At 45.1% G+C, this 18,755-nt stretch overlaps 1 protein-coding gene across 2 annotated transcripts in view; it reads right to left on the bottom strand.

Moving 5' to 3' along the window:
- The window catches only part of LOC139765273 (zinc-regulated GTPase metalloprotein activator 1-like), a 69,210-nt gene that overhangs the window by 9,340 nt on the left and 41,115 nt on the right, over nt 1-18,755 (bottom strand). For both annotated transcript variants that reach the window (XM_071692628.1, XM_071692630.1), the window contains exons 6-11: nt 12,779-12,816; nt 10,043-10,089; nt 7,719-7,805; nt 6,221-6,265; nt 2,411-2,522; nt 1,703-1,837 (exon numbers count right to left, since the gene is read on the bottom strand). In XM_071692628.1, the coding sequence (XP_071548729.1) occupies nt 1,703-1,837; nt 2,411-2,522; nt 6,221-6,265; nt 7,719-7,805; nt 10,043-10,089; nt 12,779-12,816 (464 nt within the window). The remainder of the gene's footprint in view (nt 1-1,702; nt 1,838-2,410; nt 2,523-6,220; nt 6,266-7,718; nt 7,806-10,042; nt 10,090-12,778; nt 12,817-18,755) is intronic.

Genomic DNA, 18,755 nt, shown 5'->3' on the forward strand with positions numbered 1-18,755 from the left:
CAATTCCTCAAGATTTTCTCCATTCAAACTTACCTCCCAATTGACTTGTCCCTCAACCCTACTGAACCTAATAACCTTGCTCTTATTCACATTTACTCTCAGCATTCTTCTTTCACACACTTTACCAAACTCAGTCACCATGTGTATATATGTATATGGTTGTGTATGCATTTGTATATGTAGTGTATGTACATATGTGTGTATATGAGTGGATGGGTCTTCATCTGTTTTCTGGCCGTACCTAGTTGACATGGGAAACAACAATCAAGTATAAAAAATATATATATTATATATATATTATAAGAATAATAAATAAAACCATAAGTATAATAAACAAAATAAAATAAATATATATATATTAATACTGTCCTCTTCATACCTTATTGCTTTTCCCAATAACTTAAAATGATGTCAGAAACATACGAAAAAAAGGCTTCATTTTCACAAATTCACTTTCTAGCTGTCATGTACAATAAAATTAAAGCCAAAGCCAAGCCCTACAGACTTCTCTATGGTTTACCTACAATGCTTCATATGCCCTTATCACTGATAGCATATAACTCCCGATATACTACATCAATTCAATTAATTCTATCCCATGCATACATCTCACTCTCCTGAATGTTCAGGCCTATATATCCCAAAGCTCCCTATACTCCATCCTTCCATCTTCTCAGTCTTCCCCTTCCCCTTTCACCATCCACTTCAAACACACATATCCTCTGAATCAGTTTTCCTTTGCTCATCCCCTCCAAATGTCTGATTCTTTTCAGCATACCATGAATCAAACCCACTCAATCAGCCTGTACTGCCTACCAAACTTCTTTATTATCAAGTCTGGGCCCTAGATAAGTACGAAAAAGATATCGAAGTTTCCAGCAATGTAGTTGGAATTATTATCAACAGCAGTACCAGATAAATAAGATAAGGAACATACAAAAAGCAATCATAGAAACACTTAAAAAAATCAGATGTATGGTTAAGGTCAATCCCTGATGAATCTTGAATTGACAACAACTATGTAGGATGTGTGTGGTGACAGATACACTATAATGCAACTAATAAGATATGCAGTGTGTTCTATGTGCTAGTCTTGCCATTCTGGTAAAATCCTTTCTATGTGCTAGTCTTGCCATTCTGGTAAAATCCTTTCATAGATACTTGTAGGTATGAACACTATTCCTCCTCACACGATCAATCTGTCTCACACAGCATCCTGAGGCATTTCATTTCCAACACATTCATCCTCTTCCTACCTTGTGCATTACAGGCCCAAAACTCACATCCATATGACAATGTTGTAACCACTAGTCCTTCAGATATACGTTTTTTTACCCTCTCCTTCCACACTCTCCTTAATGCACCAAAGACTTTAACCCCCCTTTTTCCTTCCTAATTCTATCTAATGTTTATGCACTTCCAGGTTCCTAAAGCATTCTGATTCTTCAGGTTCTCCTCTTTCAAACTAACACTCGAACCATTCTTTTTCACTCCCCTTGAAGCACATCATCACCTTACTCTTGTTCACACTTACCCTCAACTTTCTCCTTTTGCATATATACCACACTCTATCATCAACTTCTGGAGTCTGCTACTAGAGCTGTATCATCTGCAGACAACAGTACGATTCATCTCCCTTACCACCACATCCATTAAACAACCATGGTGGCATCACACATTATTATTTCACTTTAGCTCTTACCTTCATTCTATAAATGTTGATCTGTTCTCCTGTAGAGTTAAGAAGTGAGCGTTCCCATAGCAGCACTTCAACCAAGCTGTCAAGGGCTGTCTGGGTCAGGCTCCCTTCAACTTCTACTGTTACAGTCCGCACACACTATAAGGCAGATAGAGGTAGTTACAGGAATTCAAGAAAGTAACTGTATTAACAACATTCAATCAATAAGTTCTCCTGATCATAAAAGCAAACTCTAGCAGGACACTGTTGGTATAAACAATTAATATCAATATAATTCTATCTCCTTGTTATCTTTAAGTCTGTTCCTATTTGCTATATTTGAACATCATTCTTACATTCTAAACTGCGTCTGTGTGCTAACTTAATGTGCAAAGTTAAAAATTATTAGTACGGATGACCATGTTCTCTATGGCAAACTTGACATAAGCTGAGTATGTGTGTAAGTGAACAGAAAGACAATATATCCTTGATTCATACTAAGTAAGTGGGATCAGAATTCCATTGATGATGATAAAATATTGAGGATCAAGTATCTACAGTCTTTCAGTTCACTTGTGTATATCGTCAACTAATTACTAGTGCACTACAGCGAGCAAAGGCTTCCACCAGTAGTAATTCCTTTGGTTTATATCAATATAACTTCAAAATATAACTTTATAATTTCAAAACTGTTATTATAAAAGGTGTTAAAATATGGAATTATCTGCAAACCTGGTCTAGATGTGGCATACCATCAACAAAGCGTGAGTGAAGGGTTCGCTCATATGCTTGAATATCAAACCTATCATAAGCATGGAGGTCCAGGATTTTGTCCAAATCGATTCTGGAAGACATAATAAGTTAACTAGAAATTCAATTTTTTTTTCAAGAAATTCTATTCACAGAACTGACCAAATATAAAAAAAAAATTCAACTTGAATGATAAGCCAGTCATACTAAACAGAAAATACAGTGAGATTTTTCATAGGATACACATACACATGAAAAAATGTAAGGTAGCACAAACTGCAGTATCCTACTTTTACAGAACCCAAAGTTTCTAAAAAGCCATCCATGATTCTTGTTTCTCACCTCTCGTCTTAATACTTTAGATTCCTTAGATTTTCATATCCCCAGAGTTTTGTAAAGTACCACAAGGGCTGAATCCATGGTTTCAAAATATGCATGTACTTATAAGTACATACATGTTTTAAGAATGTATGTTCCATTGCCAGTTCTGGAGTAAAAGTAACTTATTCCTCTACTGCCAAGGTTTACAACAATCTTAAGAGAAAAACTCTGTACTAAATATATGGAGGCTCTTATCCAGAAGTTACAAGGCAAACATGTATGTAAAGGTTGTATGTAGTACACAATGCCTTGAATAGTCCACTTATCATTCACTGAGTACTGTCTCAAGAATCAGAAACTTTACAACATAAAGAATAACGTACCAAACATCAGCAAACTGCTCCTTATACACATTTGTTGGTAAACAGTTGCAGGTCACAAAGTACCACAAGTATGAGCCTCATCATTTGAGTCTCGTCATCAAGAATTAAGGGAGATGAGATTCTGTATTGAACAAGACCTGTACACCGTTGCACACTGTTGATGGTAAGGAGGGGCACACATCCATCATAGGCATTATAGATGGAAATTTCACAGAGCTACCCTCTACACAAAGGGCTCCCCTCCACATCACAGTCTGCCTTCCTTACCAAGGGCCATAATCCAGGCCTAGGACTACCCTTCACACCAAGGGCTGCCCTCCACACCTCAGGTTACCCTTCACACCAAGGGCTGCCCTCCATACCTAAGGTTACCCTTCACACCAAGAGCTACCCTCCACACCTAAGGTTACCCTTCAAAACAAGGGCTGCCCTCCACACCATTCTCACTAATGAATGGACAAGAGTCTCTGTAAAGCATGTAAAAAGCACATCTTCATGTCGTGTAGTTCTTGTGATTTTTATTAGTCTAGGAACTAAGCTCTACAAATATTGCCCTGAGAACCTGTAAGGAAAAATTAATATTAGAACAAATTCTGGAGGGGAACAGTGAAATGAAGAGGAAGGCTAGTAATATATTAAAAAAAAACTGTAGTTAAAGTAGGAACATGGTAAGAAGTGTGGGAGTGTTATAGGAAGAGAAAGAAAGGACCACGATAAGGAGTGTAAGGAAAAGAGGAATGTGAAGAGAAAGTGTGGAGGGATGACAAGTAAAATGAAGATATGAAACAAGGCATGAGGAAGGAAAACTATGAGAGAATATAAAAAACAGAATAAGTAAGGTACACATGCAGTCTGAGAGGTAGATAAAGAAAACAAACAATTAATGTGGAAGAAAGACAAGGAGTGTGTGAGGAAGACAAGATGATCATGAAAAGAACATTTAGAAAGTGCAGACAAGTGTGGAAGACAAAGAGTGACGAAGGGGTTGAGTAGTGTGTAATATAAAACATATAGAATGTGTAGACATACACACGCATGGAGAAGATGGGCTTTCTAAGATGATAACAGGGAGTTTGAGGAAAAGATAGAGCAAATGGGAAGAACAGGGTTTGAGAAGTAGATAAAGTATAGTAGAAACAGAAAGAATGTGGAAGAAAGAGGGGTAGAGTGACGTGAAGATTAGAAGACTGGATGAGACATGGAAAGAATAGGTGTGAGTGATGATGTGAGGACAGCATTTCCTCTCCCAAGTATGACAGCAGATGAAGCATCTGCCAGCAGTGAGGCACTAAGGACTCATTATGAATGCAAAAACATGAACTCAAATACTGTCCACACATCTTGCTGTCCCTTTTTCATTCATCATGTCTCTCCTCTTACTCCATTTATTCACATTTACATTTTCATTTACAACTTGCTTTCATTTCCCTAACTTTCCCTCCTCTTTTCCTGTTCCCAAAGCTCCCCTTTTCTTTTTTTCTTTTCTATATTTCTTTTCCTTTCTATCCCACCTCTCTTCACTGTACTATGAGCTAGTGCTTGCTACCCAGCAATTCACTTCATTCCTTACATCCTCCTTACTATTACCTCTTCTTTTTTTCTCTTCTAATCATCAATGCCTCTCTCTCTCTCTCTCTCTCTCTCTCTCTCTCTCTCTCTCTCTCTCTCTCTCTCTCTCTCTCTCTCTCCTCTCCCCTCCCTTTGAGCATCGCCTATAAGTGACAAATTTGATCAGTCTCAGTGGAGCGTGGACACCACATCTCTTCCGGCGGAACTGCAACAAATTCAATCACACCAACAAGGAGGCCAAGCTGGTGGGGCTGTATATCGGGGCAGGTCATAGACCAAGCTCTCAAGTCAGGGTAAGACAGCTTGCCACCAGCAGGTACAAAATTGAATCAAAGTGCTCACACACATATCAATGTACTGTCTATATCCATAGTGTCAGCTGAAACATTATGCCACTACACTGAGACAAGCTAAAAACAAACCTGAACCAAATCGGTTATAGATTCATCGGAACAAAATGAGTTCTTCTTGCTTCTCATTACATTATCTGGTTTGCATAACTAAACTTTAGGGTCTAAATTCCTCATGGAGGGGAAGACCATACCAATTCCACAACACTGCAAGGGGCTGACTTGGGTTCCCTCTCCATACACCATCTTACACCTATGGAAGGAGCCCATCTGGCCTACTCACATCTACCTGAGTATCCCACCTGACTCACTTGATTCTCATTTGGAGACCCCCACCTAAGCCAATTAAATCCCTACCTGAATCATGTGACTCCCGCTTAAGGGGACTCGCCATAATCATTTGGCTTCCACCCTAGACAACCCCAATTTGACTATTCAACTCCTATTTCTGGAACCCACTGAACTTGCACCTTAACCATTCAGCTAGCTACACAATGGGTTACTGAATCTATCCCTGACCACCAGAACACTATTTCAAATAGATGCATGTCATACTGTACTATTTGCTCAAAGGAATGGAGAAGCATATCCAAGCACCAAAAGATTCTTTTGGCTGTGAATATCAATGATGAGTTGGGGAAGTAGTCAGCAACAGTTACAAGATTCTTCCCTCATATGTCCCCCTCCAGGACCATACTCCAGCCCTCCCTCCCTCCCTCCTTCCCTGGTGTAGCTGTGACACGACCCTTCCCACCAGCCGTTCTTATGTATGTAAATATGATTGTTGTGAAGAGGACAGTGGTGACCACTACTGTCACCTCTGACGTCCCCTCCCTCCTCAAACACCTGGGGAAGGCCAAGATGAGATGGCCACAGCAATGGGGGAAGTGAGGTGGGGGGGAGGGGAAAGGAGATACCATACAAGGAATCACAGATGAAAAGGGAGAACCGAAAATATCCACAAGATGATGGGGGGGTCATATGTATACTACATAGAAGCAAATAAAAGCAGACATAATAAAGATGTGATGTACACAATAAGAAGTATCTTATCAAATGGAGGAAGAGGATAATGGATGCAAAAAAAAACAACAGGGATAGGAGATAAACATGAGAGAACAAAGGAACTTAGGGCTCTGTAGATGATGAGACTGGAGTCCTTCACATACCTGCATCTTTGGGTCTGCACAATCTCTGCTGAGCTGTTGATGGTCCTGTTGGGAAAGAGCAGCGTTAAGTCCACACACATCATCAAACACTGAAAATAATCTTTTCTAGAAGCCAATTAATCTAAACCAGTTGGGCACTCTATGTCCACATGGCATCACACAACCCTCTCATCATCAACCCAGCATTGCATCACACAACCCTGGTGTCACTCTCCCACACTCCCCAGCCTGTTCCCGTGGGTGTTGCAAACTACAATAGATCTGCAGTGTCCTTGACCTGAAGCATCCCTATACAGCACTAATGCTGGAGGCCATGGTGACGCAGTCTGATGTGCTGGAGTTTCTAGGTTGGTGGTGGAGGTTCTGTCTGCAAAACCAAGACGACCTGTCTCAAGTATTACTCCCTCACACAAGACAGTTGTCATCATATGTTCTGCAATACACTAGGTATTCCAGCTCACAACACACCAAGACTCTTCCATAAATAAGGTTATAATTGTTCTTCCCCTCTTTGTTATCCATCGCCCGCCCTCTTAGTGTCCCTGTCTCTCCCCTATACTTCCTCTCCCCAAGTTCTCCTCCCCTTGTCACATGTCACATATAGCATATCAGTGTACAGTCTTCCTGTATGACAGACCCACGGTCTGGGGAACATATTGTTCATCTCTTCAGTACAGATCTTTCGTCATGGGCTTCAAACTTTGTCTTCCTATAAGCCTGTGTCAATAAAAGAACTGAATTGAATTGACTCCCCACCTGGGCACCTCTCAGCCTGCAGGTTAGCCTCATCATAAACCCCCCCCCACCCCACCCCTCTTCACATCAGCCACTAAGGTCTGGCATCAATCACTGCCTCCCCTCCTTCCCTCTTCCCTCCGCTCTTGTCACCTGCAGTCGTCATGAACTCTGTTTCCATCTTTAATAACAGCACTATCACTTCTGGTTTCCAGCCATTTTGTTTTCCTTGATTTTGGTTTCTAACCATACCACTTCATGCATAGTTTCTACCCACTTTGAATTCCCTTGCCTCTAGTTTCAACCTATTCCATTTTGTTGCTCTGATTTGTACACTTTCCATTTACTGCAGTATCTACCCATTCCACTTTCCTTACATTTGGCTTCACCCCTTCTGTTTTCTCCAATTCTAGTTTCTACCCAAACAATTTACTTCAGAATCAACTAGTTTCTACCAGTTCAATTTTCTTCTCTGAATTCAATTCCCACGTCCCCCACTCTACACTTCCTATTTCTCTTTTCTTATTTGCTCTTTTTATTACTTTTGTCTTTTTCCTTTTTTTGCTTCCCCTCCATCCTTTTCAGATTTCTCCCCCACCTCCCCACACACCATCCATTCTCAATTATTCTCTCTCCCGTTAAACTAACTTTATCAATTAGGATTGTATATGATATTATCACTCTACTTCACCAGACAGACTCATCATGGACCATTAGGTCTTGTGCTATCAGCCCCATAACTACCACCACTGCTAAGGATTACCTGACGAGGCTGGTCACCACCTGAAGCTGTTGCAGGTCCACAAGATCTGTCTTGTTGAGGATGAGCAGGTCAGCCAGCGCCACCTGCCTGGAGAGATGACTTGGTTAGCGGACACCATGACCTTTTGGGACCTGGTTAGTGAACACCCTGACCTGTTGTGACCTGGTTAGTGGACACCCTGACCTGTTGTGACCTGGTTAGTGGACACCCTGACCTGTTGTGACCTGGTTAGTGGACACCCTGACCTATTGTGACCTGGTTAGTGGACACCCTGATGTGCTGGGACCTGGTTAGAGGACACCCTGATCTGTTGGGACCTGGTTAGTGGACACCCTGGCCTGTTGTGACCTGGTTAGTGGACACCCTGACCTGTTGGGACCTGGTTAGTGGACACCCTGACCTGTTGGGACCTGGTTAGTGGACACCCTGATCTGTTGTGACCTGGTTAGTGGACACCCTGACCTGTTGGGACCCATTTAGTGGACACCCTGACCTGATGAGACCCAGTTAGTGGACAAACTGAGGTGTTAGGACCTGGTTAATAGAAACCCTGACCTGGTTAGTGGATAACTTGACCTCCTGAGATTATTTATTGGACACTTTGACCTCCAAAAGCCTGTTAATGGACACCCTGACCTATAGAGACCTGGTTAGTAAGCAAGTGTAGGAATCTGGTTAGTGGACACTGTGACATGGTTAATGGTCGCCCTGACATCAGCTGTAGGGACCTGGTAAGTGGACATCCTGACCTGTTGGAACCTGGTATGTTGGGACCTGGGTTAATGGACATAATGTATCATTACTCAGGACATGGTTGGTTAATATCTAAACCTGCTGTTGTAGTATCCAGCCTAGTCGTCACAACCTGGTTGGTTAACATCCTAACCTGATATTGTATTACCCAGCCTAGTCGTCACAACCTGGTTGGTTAACAACCTGACCTGATGTTATACATTATCCAGCCTCGTCACAATTTCGTAATAGGGAAAAAGGGCCCATTACACCAGCAAATTATCTCACGTAATAAAATGTATTCCCAATTTTCCCAGAAAGGAACAATTTTGTTGAACAAGTTATGATATAAAGGTAGGAAGACAGTACATGAAGTATTACAGAAAGTAACAATAAGTAATCAAGTTACTGGGGAAAAATAACAATAAAAAATACCACAAAAAGTAGTAGTAATTACTGACCGCCAAACTATGAGACAAAGTAGTTGATGATATTCTAAAAGTATGATATTATTAAATATCTTCGCGAAATATGAGAAAATATTGTAACTTTAGAAAAAAGAAAATATCCAGATTATGTGACATGAGGGAAACCCGATCTTATCTAAATACTTTGACACACCAACAAACACAAGTGATCGCGAAAATTAACAGAAGAATCGTCAATATATCGCCAAACTAACCATAGCAGCCCACGTACCTGGGGCGATATGTGATCAGCAAACACAAAGTCCCAGGATGATAAAGAACCAGACACATGGTAGCCAGGAAGGAGCAACATGTCTTGTTATCATTAATGATAATTCATTTATCACTAGCGTCATGACAGGTGACCAAAATATCACAACCGTATGTACTTTGACCCCCCCCCCTCCTCGACATGTCGCCAACTCACGGTACTTTAAGATGCACCAAATTATCAGGGAAATGTAGGGAAATATGTGGGATGTACCGTGTTCAAGACGGTACACTCCTTGAGAACAACGGTACGATCCCTGAATACGACGGTACGATCCCTGAACACGACGGTACGATCCCTAAACACGACGGTACGATCCCTGAACATGACGGTACGATCCCTGAACATGACGGTACAATCCCTGAACACGACGGTACGATCCCTGAACACGACGGTACGATCCCTAAACACGACGGTACGATCCCTGAACACGACGGTACAATCCCTGAACACAACGGTACAATCCCCAAACACGACGGTACGATCCCTAAACACGACGGTACGATCCCTGAACACGACGGTACAATCCCTGAACACAACGGTACAATCCCTGAACATAACGGTACAATCCCTGAACACAACGGTACAATCCCTGAACACAACGGTACAATCCCTGAACACAACGGTACAATCCCTGAACACAACGGTACAATCCCCTGAACACGACGGTACGACCCTAGAGCACAACGGTACGACCCTTATGCACAACGGTACGACCCCTGAACACAACGGTGCGACCCCTGAACACGACGGTACGACCCTTAAGCACAACGGTACGACCCCTGAACACAACGGTACGACCCTTGATCACGGCGGTCGTACCGCCACAATGAGTGAGCTAACAGCACACTTACCTAACAGCCTCGTTCACCACACCGTCCAGTTTCTTCTCGTTAATGTTCTGAAATGTTAAAAAAAGGCAGAGAACACATGTTAATATTAACCACCATTAAGAGAGAGACACATTTCTAACATCAATATAGCAATATTTGTGATCTGAGGAAACATGGCCAGGGTAGGCATTATAGGAATTTATCTGGGGGGAAAATATAATCTAGGTGCAGGAACCTTAAGTAGGGTGAGTGGGGGCAAATATAATCAGAGGGGAAAAAAGTAATTCCATAAAATATGGCGTCGGGGGGGAAGGGATGGGGGAAGGAGAGATTTGGGGAAAATAAAATCACTGACTGTGGAAATACGATCATGTTCAGAAAAAAAAAGGTGATTGTGGGGAAAATATAATCAAGGTGAAGGAAAAAACTAAAGAAATGCTGGGATTGGAATGAAGGCCAAACTGGTTCAATAAAATCCGTGTCAAAAAAATATAAATGAAATAATCGAAGCCTGGGAAAATATAATCAGTGCATGGGACAATAATATCAGTGCCGGGAAAATAAGATCAGGCCCTGGGAAAATATAATCAGTGCCTGGGAAAATATAATCAGTGCCTGGGAAAATAAGATCAGGGCCTGGGAAAATAAGATCAAAGCCTGGGAAAATATAATCAGTGCCTGGGAAAATAAGATCATGGCCTGGAAAAATAAGATCAGGGCCTGGGAAAATATGATCAGTGCCTGGGAAAATATAATCAGTGCCTGGGAAAATAATATCAGGCCCTGGGAAAATATAATCAGTGCCGGGGAAAATATAATCATGCCGGGGAAAATAAGATCAGGGCCTGGGAAAATATGATCAAAGCCTGGGAAAATATAATCAGTGCTTGGGAAAATAAGATCAAGCCCTGGGAAAATATAATCAGGCCTTGGGAAAATAAAATCAGTGCCGGGGAAAATATAATCAAAGCCGGGGAAAATATAATAAGTGCCTGGGAAAATAAGGATGCAGGTAAGACCGCCGCCCAAATGGTATTTAAAGGGTAAGAAATATGGGTAATCATGATCTGGTAGTTTACTGTAGTATACATCATGAAGTAAACTCATGATCTGTATAAAAACATTAGGATCAGGAGAAAGTCTTAAAATATATATATATATATATATATATATATATATATATATATATATATATATATATATATATATATATATATATATAATACGCAAAGAAAGAATAAATTGAGGTTAGGAATCCAAAAGGGTTGGGACAATCAAGATTGTATATATATATATATATATATATATATATATATATATATATATATATATATATATATATATATATATATATATATATTCTGCACGTCAATTACATATCTTACAGGGAAAAAAGAAATATTGATGCCTATGTGAATATATTTTTTCAGGGGGAAAAAATAATAAGGAAAATCGTACTCTTATACGGGAAAATATATAGTGGATTAAGGGAAATATATAAAACTCTTATAGAGAATAATATATAGAGAGGATTAAGGGAAATAATATAAATACTGACAGACATACGAAAGCTTAGGCAAAATACACAGATGCGGAGGGGAGTGAAAATACAGAATATAACAGATACATGATGGAACATAATACATGAAAACTACAGTTAAGTGGTCTATGTAAAACCTCAGATTAACCTCAACTACATGACTGTAACATGTACCAGAAGGGTTACAGGGACCGGGTAAGGCCTGGTAACACACTGTTACGACTGTAACGCGTAACATATGAATGAAAGGGACAGGCAGTACAGTCAGCATCATGCCTGTAACTGTAACATGTAATGTATGTTACAGGGAATACAGTGTGTCATACTGTAATGATGTAGTACAGGAAGGAGCATTACATTACTGTAATGATGTACTATAGGAGAAAGCATTATATCACATTAATGATGTACTACAGGAAGCATTACATTAATGATGTACTACAGGAGGGAGTATTACATGAATGATGTACTACAGGAGGAAGCATTACATGAATGATGTACTACAGGAGGAAGCATTACATGAATGATGTACTACAGGAGGAAGCATTACATAAATGATGTACTACAGGAGGGAGTATTACATGAATGATGTACTACAGGAGGAAGCATTACATGAATGATGTACTACAGGAGGAAGCATTACATGAATGATGTACTACAGGAGGAAGCATTACATGAATGATGTACTACAGGAGGGAACATTACATGAATGATGTACTACAGATTACTCAAAGTAACAATGTACTATTGGCTACTCCTTCACAGTAACACTGTGGTATTTCTGCCACGTACAGGTGTTATGTACAACATGTACTCACGTACCTTCTGCCTCGTACAGGAGCTATGTACAACATGTACTCACGTACCTTCTGCCTCGTACAGGAGCTATGTACAACATGTACTCACGTACCTTCTGCCTCGTACAGGTGCTATGTACAACATGTATCACGTACCTTCTGCCTCGTACAGGTGCTATGTACAACATGTACTCACGTACCTTCTGCCTCGTACAGGTGCTATGTACAACATGTACTCACGTACCTTCTGCCTCGTACAGGTGCTATGTACAACATGTACTCACGTACCTTCTGCCTCGTACAGGTGCTATGTACAACATGTACTCACGTACCTTCTGCCTCGTACAGGTGCTATGTACAACATGTACTCACGTACCTTCTGCCTCGTACAGGTGCTATGTACAACATGTACTCACGTACCTTCTCGGCGTACTTGGCGTCAAGGACGGTGATGATGCCTGGGGCGAGATAAAGAAAACGGGGGAGGGGGGTTAACACTTGTGTACGACGAATGGAGGGAGTACATTGCTAACCTCTCTCTCTCTCTCTCTCTCTCTCTCTCTCTCTCTCTCTCTCTCTCTCTCTCTCTCTCTCTCTCTCTCTCTCTCTCTCTCTCACACACACACACACACTCACGTAGACAGTGAACAGTTCTTGGAGACATGTAAGAACAGAACAGAACAGGCAGAGAACATCAGATGAACATGTTGTTAGAGAAGATGTCATGAGGAAGTAGTGTTATGGTATAAGAGATGTGGATGAATGGAATATACTGAGTTATGATGACATACTGGACAACATACACAACTATGTTGTAGGATAGTAGACAGTGATGGGCACCCACCACTGTACAACCCCCTCCCCGTACAGTACAAGTGATGGGCACCCACCACTGTACAACCCCCTCCCCGTACAGTACAAGAGATGGGCACCCACCCCAGTGTACAACCCCCTCCCCGTACAGTACAAGAGATGGGCACCCACCACTGTACATCCCCCTCCCCGTACAGTACAAGAGATGGGCACCCACCACTGTACAACCCCCTCCCCGTACAGTACAAGAGATGGGCACCCACCACTGTACATCCCCCTCCCCGTACAGTACAAGTGATGGGCATCCACCACTGTACAACCCCCTCCCCGTACAGTACAAGAGATGGGCACCCACCACTGTACAACTCCCTCCCCGTACAGTACAAGAGATGGGCACCCACCACTGTACAACTCCCTCCCCGTACAGTACAAGTGATGGGCACCCACCAGTGTACAACCCCCTCCCCGTACAGTACAAGAGATGGGCACCCACCACTACATCCCCCTCCCCGTACAGTACAAGAGATGGGCACCCACCCCAGTGTACAACCCCCTCCCCGTACAGTACAAGAGATGGGCACCCACCCCAGTGTACAACCCCCTCCCCGTACAGTACAAGAGATGGGCACCCACCCCAGTGTACAACCCCCTCCCCGTACAGTACAAGTGATGGGCACCCACCCCAGTGTACAACTCCCTCCCCGTACAGTACAAGTGATGGGCACCCACCCCAGTGTACAACCCCCTCCCCGTACAGTACAAGAGATGGGCACCCACCCCAGTGTACAACCCCCTCCCCGTACAGTACAAGTGATGGGCACCCACCCCAGTGTACAACTCCCTCCCCGTACAGTACAAGTGATGGGCACCCACCCCAGTGTACAACCCCCTCCCCGTACAGTACAAGAGATGGGCACCCACCCCAGTGTACATCCCCCTCCCCGTACAGTACAAGAGATGGGCACCCACCCCAGTGTACAACCCCCTCCCCGTACAGTACAAGTGATGGGCACCCACCCCAGTGTACAACTCCCTCCCCGTACAGTACAAGTGATGGGCACCCACCCCAGTGTACAACCCCCTCCCCGTACAGTACAAGAGATGGGCACCCACCCCAGTGTACAACCCCCTCCCCGTACAGTACAAGAGATGGCACCCACCCCAGTGTACAACCCCCTCCCCGTACAGTACAAGTGATGGGCACCCACCCCAGTGTACAACTCCCTCCCCGTACAGTACAAGAGATGGGCACCCACCCCAGTGTACAACCCCCTCCCCGTACAGTACAAGAGATGGGCACCCACCCCAGTGTACAACCCCCTCCCCGTACAGTACAAGTGATGGGCACCCACCCAGTGTACAACTCCCTCCCCGTACAGTACAAGAGATGGGCACCCACCCCAGTGTACAACCCCCTCCCCGTACAGTACAAGTGATGGGCACCCACCCCAGTGTACAACTCCCTCCCCGTACAGTACAAGAGATGGGCACCCACCCCAGTGTACAACCCCCTCCCCGTACAGTACAAGAGATGGGCACCCACCCCAGTGTACAACCCCCTCCCCGTACAGTACAAGTGATGGGCACCCACCCCAGTGTACAACTCCTCCCCGTACAGTACAAGAGATGGGCACCCACACCCAGTGTACAACCCCCTCCCCGTACAGTACAGAGATGGGCACCCACCCCAGTGTACAACCCCCTCCCCGTACAGTACAAGTGATGGGCACCCACCCCAGTGTACAACTCCCTCCCCGTACAGTACAAGTGATGGGCACCCTCCCCAGTGTACAACCCCCTCCCCGTACAGTACAAGTGATGGGCACCACCCAGTGTACAACCCCCTCCCCGTACAGTACAAGTGATGGGCACCCACCAGTGTACAACTCCCTCCCCGTACAGTACAAGTGATGGGCACCCACCCCAGTGTACAACCCCCTCCCCGTACAGTACAAGAGATGGGCACCCACCCCAGTGTACAACCCCCTCCCCGTACAGTACAAGTGATGGGCACCCACCCCAGTGTACAACCCCCTCCCCGTACAGTACAAGTGATGGGCACCCACCCCAGTGTACAACTCCCTCCCCGTACAGTACAAGTGATGGGCACCCACCCCAGTGTACAACCCCCCGCCCACAAAGTACAACCCGATGCTGTGGTTGCCAAGTGTCACCAGACGGGGCAAGAGTCTTCACAGAAGAAGACGGGCTCGTAAAACGACATTGTTACCATGGTAACTACCATAATGATTAGCGCCACCACCGGCCTCATAACAACACCTACAATCTCTGGTGCCGTAATAATTACCCTCATAACCTCTGACGTCATAATAACAGCCAGGGGGGGGGCCCTCATTAATGGCGGGTTCTCGCCCGCGTTCAAAACACAATTAATGAGCGCGCGCCAAATGTGTGGCCACATCTTGCCCCCACCGTCTTCACATACGCCATCTTGTATATACACAGTGGCCTTCTGGCTTAACTACCCCGTACACTCTGGCTTAACTACCCCGTACACTCTGGCTTAACCACCCCGTACACTCTAGCTTAACTACCCCGTACACTCTGGCTTAACCACCCCGTACACTTCTTGCTTAACTACCCGTACACTCTGGCTTAACTACCCCGTACACTCTGGCTTAAATACCCCGTACACTCTAGCTTAACTACCCCGTACACTCTGGCTTAAATACCCCGTACACTCTGGCTTAACTACCCCGTACACTCTGGCTTAACTACCCGTACACTCTGGCTTAACTACCCCGTACACTCTGGCTTAACTACCCCGTGCACTCTTGCTTAAGCACCCCGTACACTTCTTGCTTAACTACCCGTACACTCTAGCTTAACTACCCCGTACACTCTGGCTTAACTACCCGTACACTCTGGCTTAACTACCCCGTACACTCTGGCTTAACTACCCCGTGCACTCTTGCTTAAGCACCCCGTACACTTCTTGCTTAACTACCCGTACACTCTGGCTTAACTACCCCGTACACTCTGGCTTAAATACCCCGTACACTCTAGCTTAACTACCCCGTACACTCTGGCTTAACTACCCCGTGCACTCTTGCTTAAGCACCCCGTACACTTCTTGCTTAACTACCCGTACACTCTGGCTTAACTACCCCGTACACTCTGGCTTAAATACCCCGTACACTCTAGCTTAACTACCCCATACACTCTGCCTTAACTACCATTATCTTCTTGCTTAACTAACCCGTACATTCTTGCTTAACTACCATTATCTTCTTGCTTAACTACCCAGAACAATCTTGCTTAACTACCTTCATCCTCCTAAACTACCAGTATCTCCTAACGACCCTGTACACTGATGCTTAACTACCCACACTTTTCTTCCCATTTCCAACCAAATATATATTCTCAGTTAACTACCTTCAACTACCGGTATAATCCATGGGAACCACTTGTTCATCCCAGCTAACTACCTTCAACTACCAGTACAACCCCTGAGAACCACTTGTTCATCCCAGCTAACTACCTTCAACTACCAGTACAACCCCTGGGAACCACTTGTTCATCCCAGCTAACTACCTTCAACTACCAGTACAACCCCTGGGAACCACTTGTTCATCCCAGCTAACTACCTTCAACTACCAGTACAACCCCTGGGAACCACTTGTTTACCCCAGCTGGAGCCACACCTACCCTCAGACACAGGTTATAAACCGTTCGAATTACTCTATCCACTCGCCAGAAGGCGCTGTCATTTAACTGCTTGACGGGCAGTTCTCGTAGCTACATCGACGGCCAATTCCAGCACGTACAGGTGGTTAAACGACCCGTGATGAGTCATTAAATCCAGCGAGGTATACCATTCCAGGCCGGAGACAAGATGGCTGTACGAGGTAATTTCGCGCCTCCCACACCGCCTCACCTCGTCATTTCCCCTCGCGCTAATTTCCCCTCACTCTCCCGCCTTGGCCAATATTGGCTGAGCCCGCCCAAAGAACCACCCTCCACCCCTCTAACAAGGCTAACTGCTCCTCCCGCCTAGCCCTGCCACGGGAGGCCATGGCCGTACAACGCGTGCAACGTGTGCGGGAGGCGCGACGTGCTCACCACACCGGCTCGCCCCGACCACCTGACCCGGCTCACCGCACGCCCCTCCGCTATACCGGGGTCGCTGCATATTTAATAAGGGGATCGTTTAATGCCTAGTTAATTCTCTAACCTGAGGGCATAATTAAAAAGTGTCACATTTTCTCGCCACAATAACGGTGGGATTCAAACCCGGGTGTGTGTGCTCTCCCCTCACCCACCCACCGTCTCCCCTCACCTCCTCCCCTCACCCAGCTCCTCCGCCCGCAAGAGACAAGGGAGGGCGGAGACATGCTCCGGCTGCCCGAGGTACGATGCTTCACCGCACCCATCTACTATCACGAGCCATTAACTATCAAACTACCCCATCAACCCCCCCCTACAAACCAAACCCACCTCCCCCTCCATACACAATCGTAACCAACTCTCAACTCCGTCGACCACACTTAGAAAAAATAAAAGAAACGTAACTGGTGTAAAAACGGGCGTCCGTCATCGCGCCCACAAACAGGGCACAAGTGCGGCAAAATTCAAATCAAATTACGGGGAAGGGCGCGAAATTCAAATGAATGGCGGGATTTTCAAATTAAGAGGGTTGTTCCACCCCAATAAACGCGCGGACAGATTATTGGAGACACGGGCTCTAGATTGCTGTGAATTCTGCACTATTTTTTTTTTCTTCTTTTTTTTGTCTTTTCTTTTACGATGCGGCTTCAAAGGTGCCTTGACGATTTCTTCTTTTCCCTGGTGTATTTTGGGGGGGTAGAAATGTGACGATACTGGACGTCATGGGGGGGGGGGGGTTGTGTTACGACGGGAACGGCGACGTTACGACGTCACGCTCACACACACGGGGGGGGGGGGAGGAGGAGGGAGGGAAGGAGAGAAACCTTTTCGGATGGAGGATTTTAACGGGCGGCCGGATTCGAGTCTTGCCGTAATCTGTTTTTCTGGTCGGCGACACTATTCTAATTGGGCGATAAATATGCCGGCGTGTGTGAGGGCGCGGGGAGGGGGCGCGGGGGGCGGGCGCGGCGTGTCTTGGACTTGGCGGAGGCCAGGGGGGGGGAAGGGGGAGAAGGGGGGGGGGGAAATGAGACAGCCTGGCCTCCCCCCCCCCCCCAACATGCACACACCTGACCCGTAACGAAGTCAACTGACCAAAGTGAATTGACGACAAGAGCCTTGAATCTATCTATCTATCCCCCCACCCCCCACCCAGACGAGGAGGGAGATAGATAGATATATATATATATAGACACACACACGTCCCCTCACTGGGAACTAGTGAGGGGACGTGTTCCCCTCACCTGCCTCACGCCTCATGGCAGACTCCTGGCCCAAGGAGGGGGGGGGGGTCTGTCAGCATGTGAGGATGTCAGCCATGTGGTGGAGGCTTGAGTGAACTCCGAGGCGTGGTCCAGTGATGTCAGAGGCGTGGTCCAGTGATGTCAGGGGAGTGGTTCAATGATGTCAGGGGCGTGGTCCAGTGATGTCAGAGGCGTGGTCCAGTGATGTCGGA

This window comes from Panulirus ornatus, chromosome 53 (assembly GCF_036320965.1).
Source record: "Panulirus ornatus isolate Po-2019 chromosome 53, ASM3632096v1, whole genome shotgun sequence".
NCBI lineage: Eukaryota > Metazoa > Arthropoda > Malacostraca > Decapoda > Palinuridae > Panulirus > Panulirus ornatus.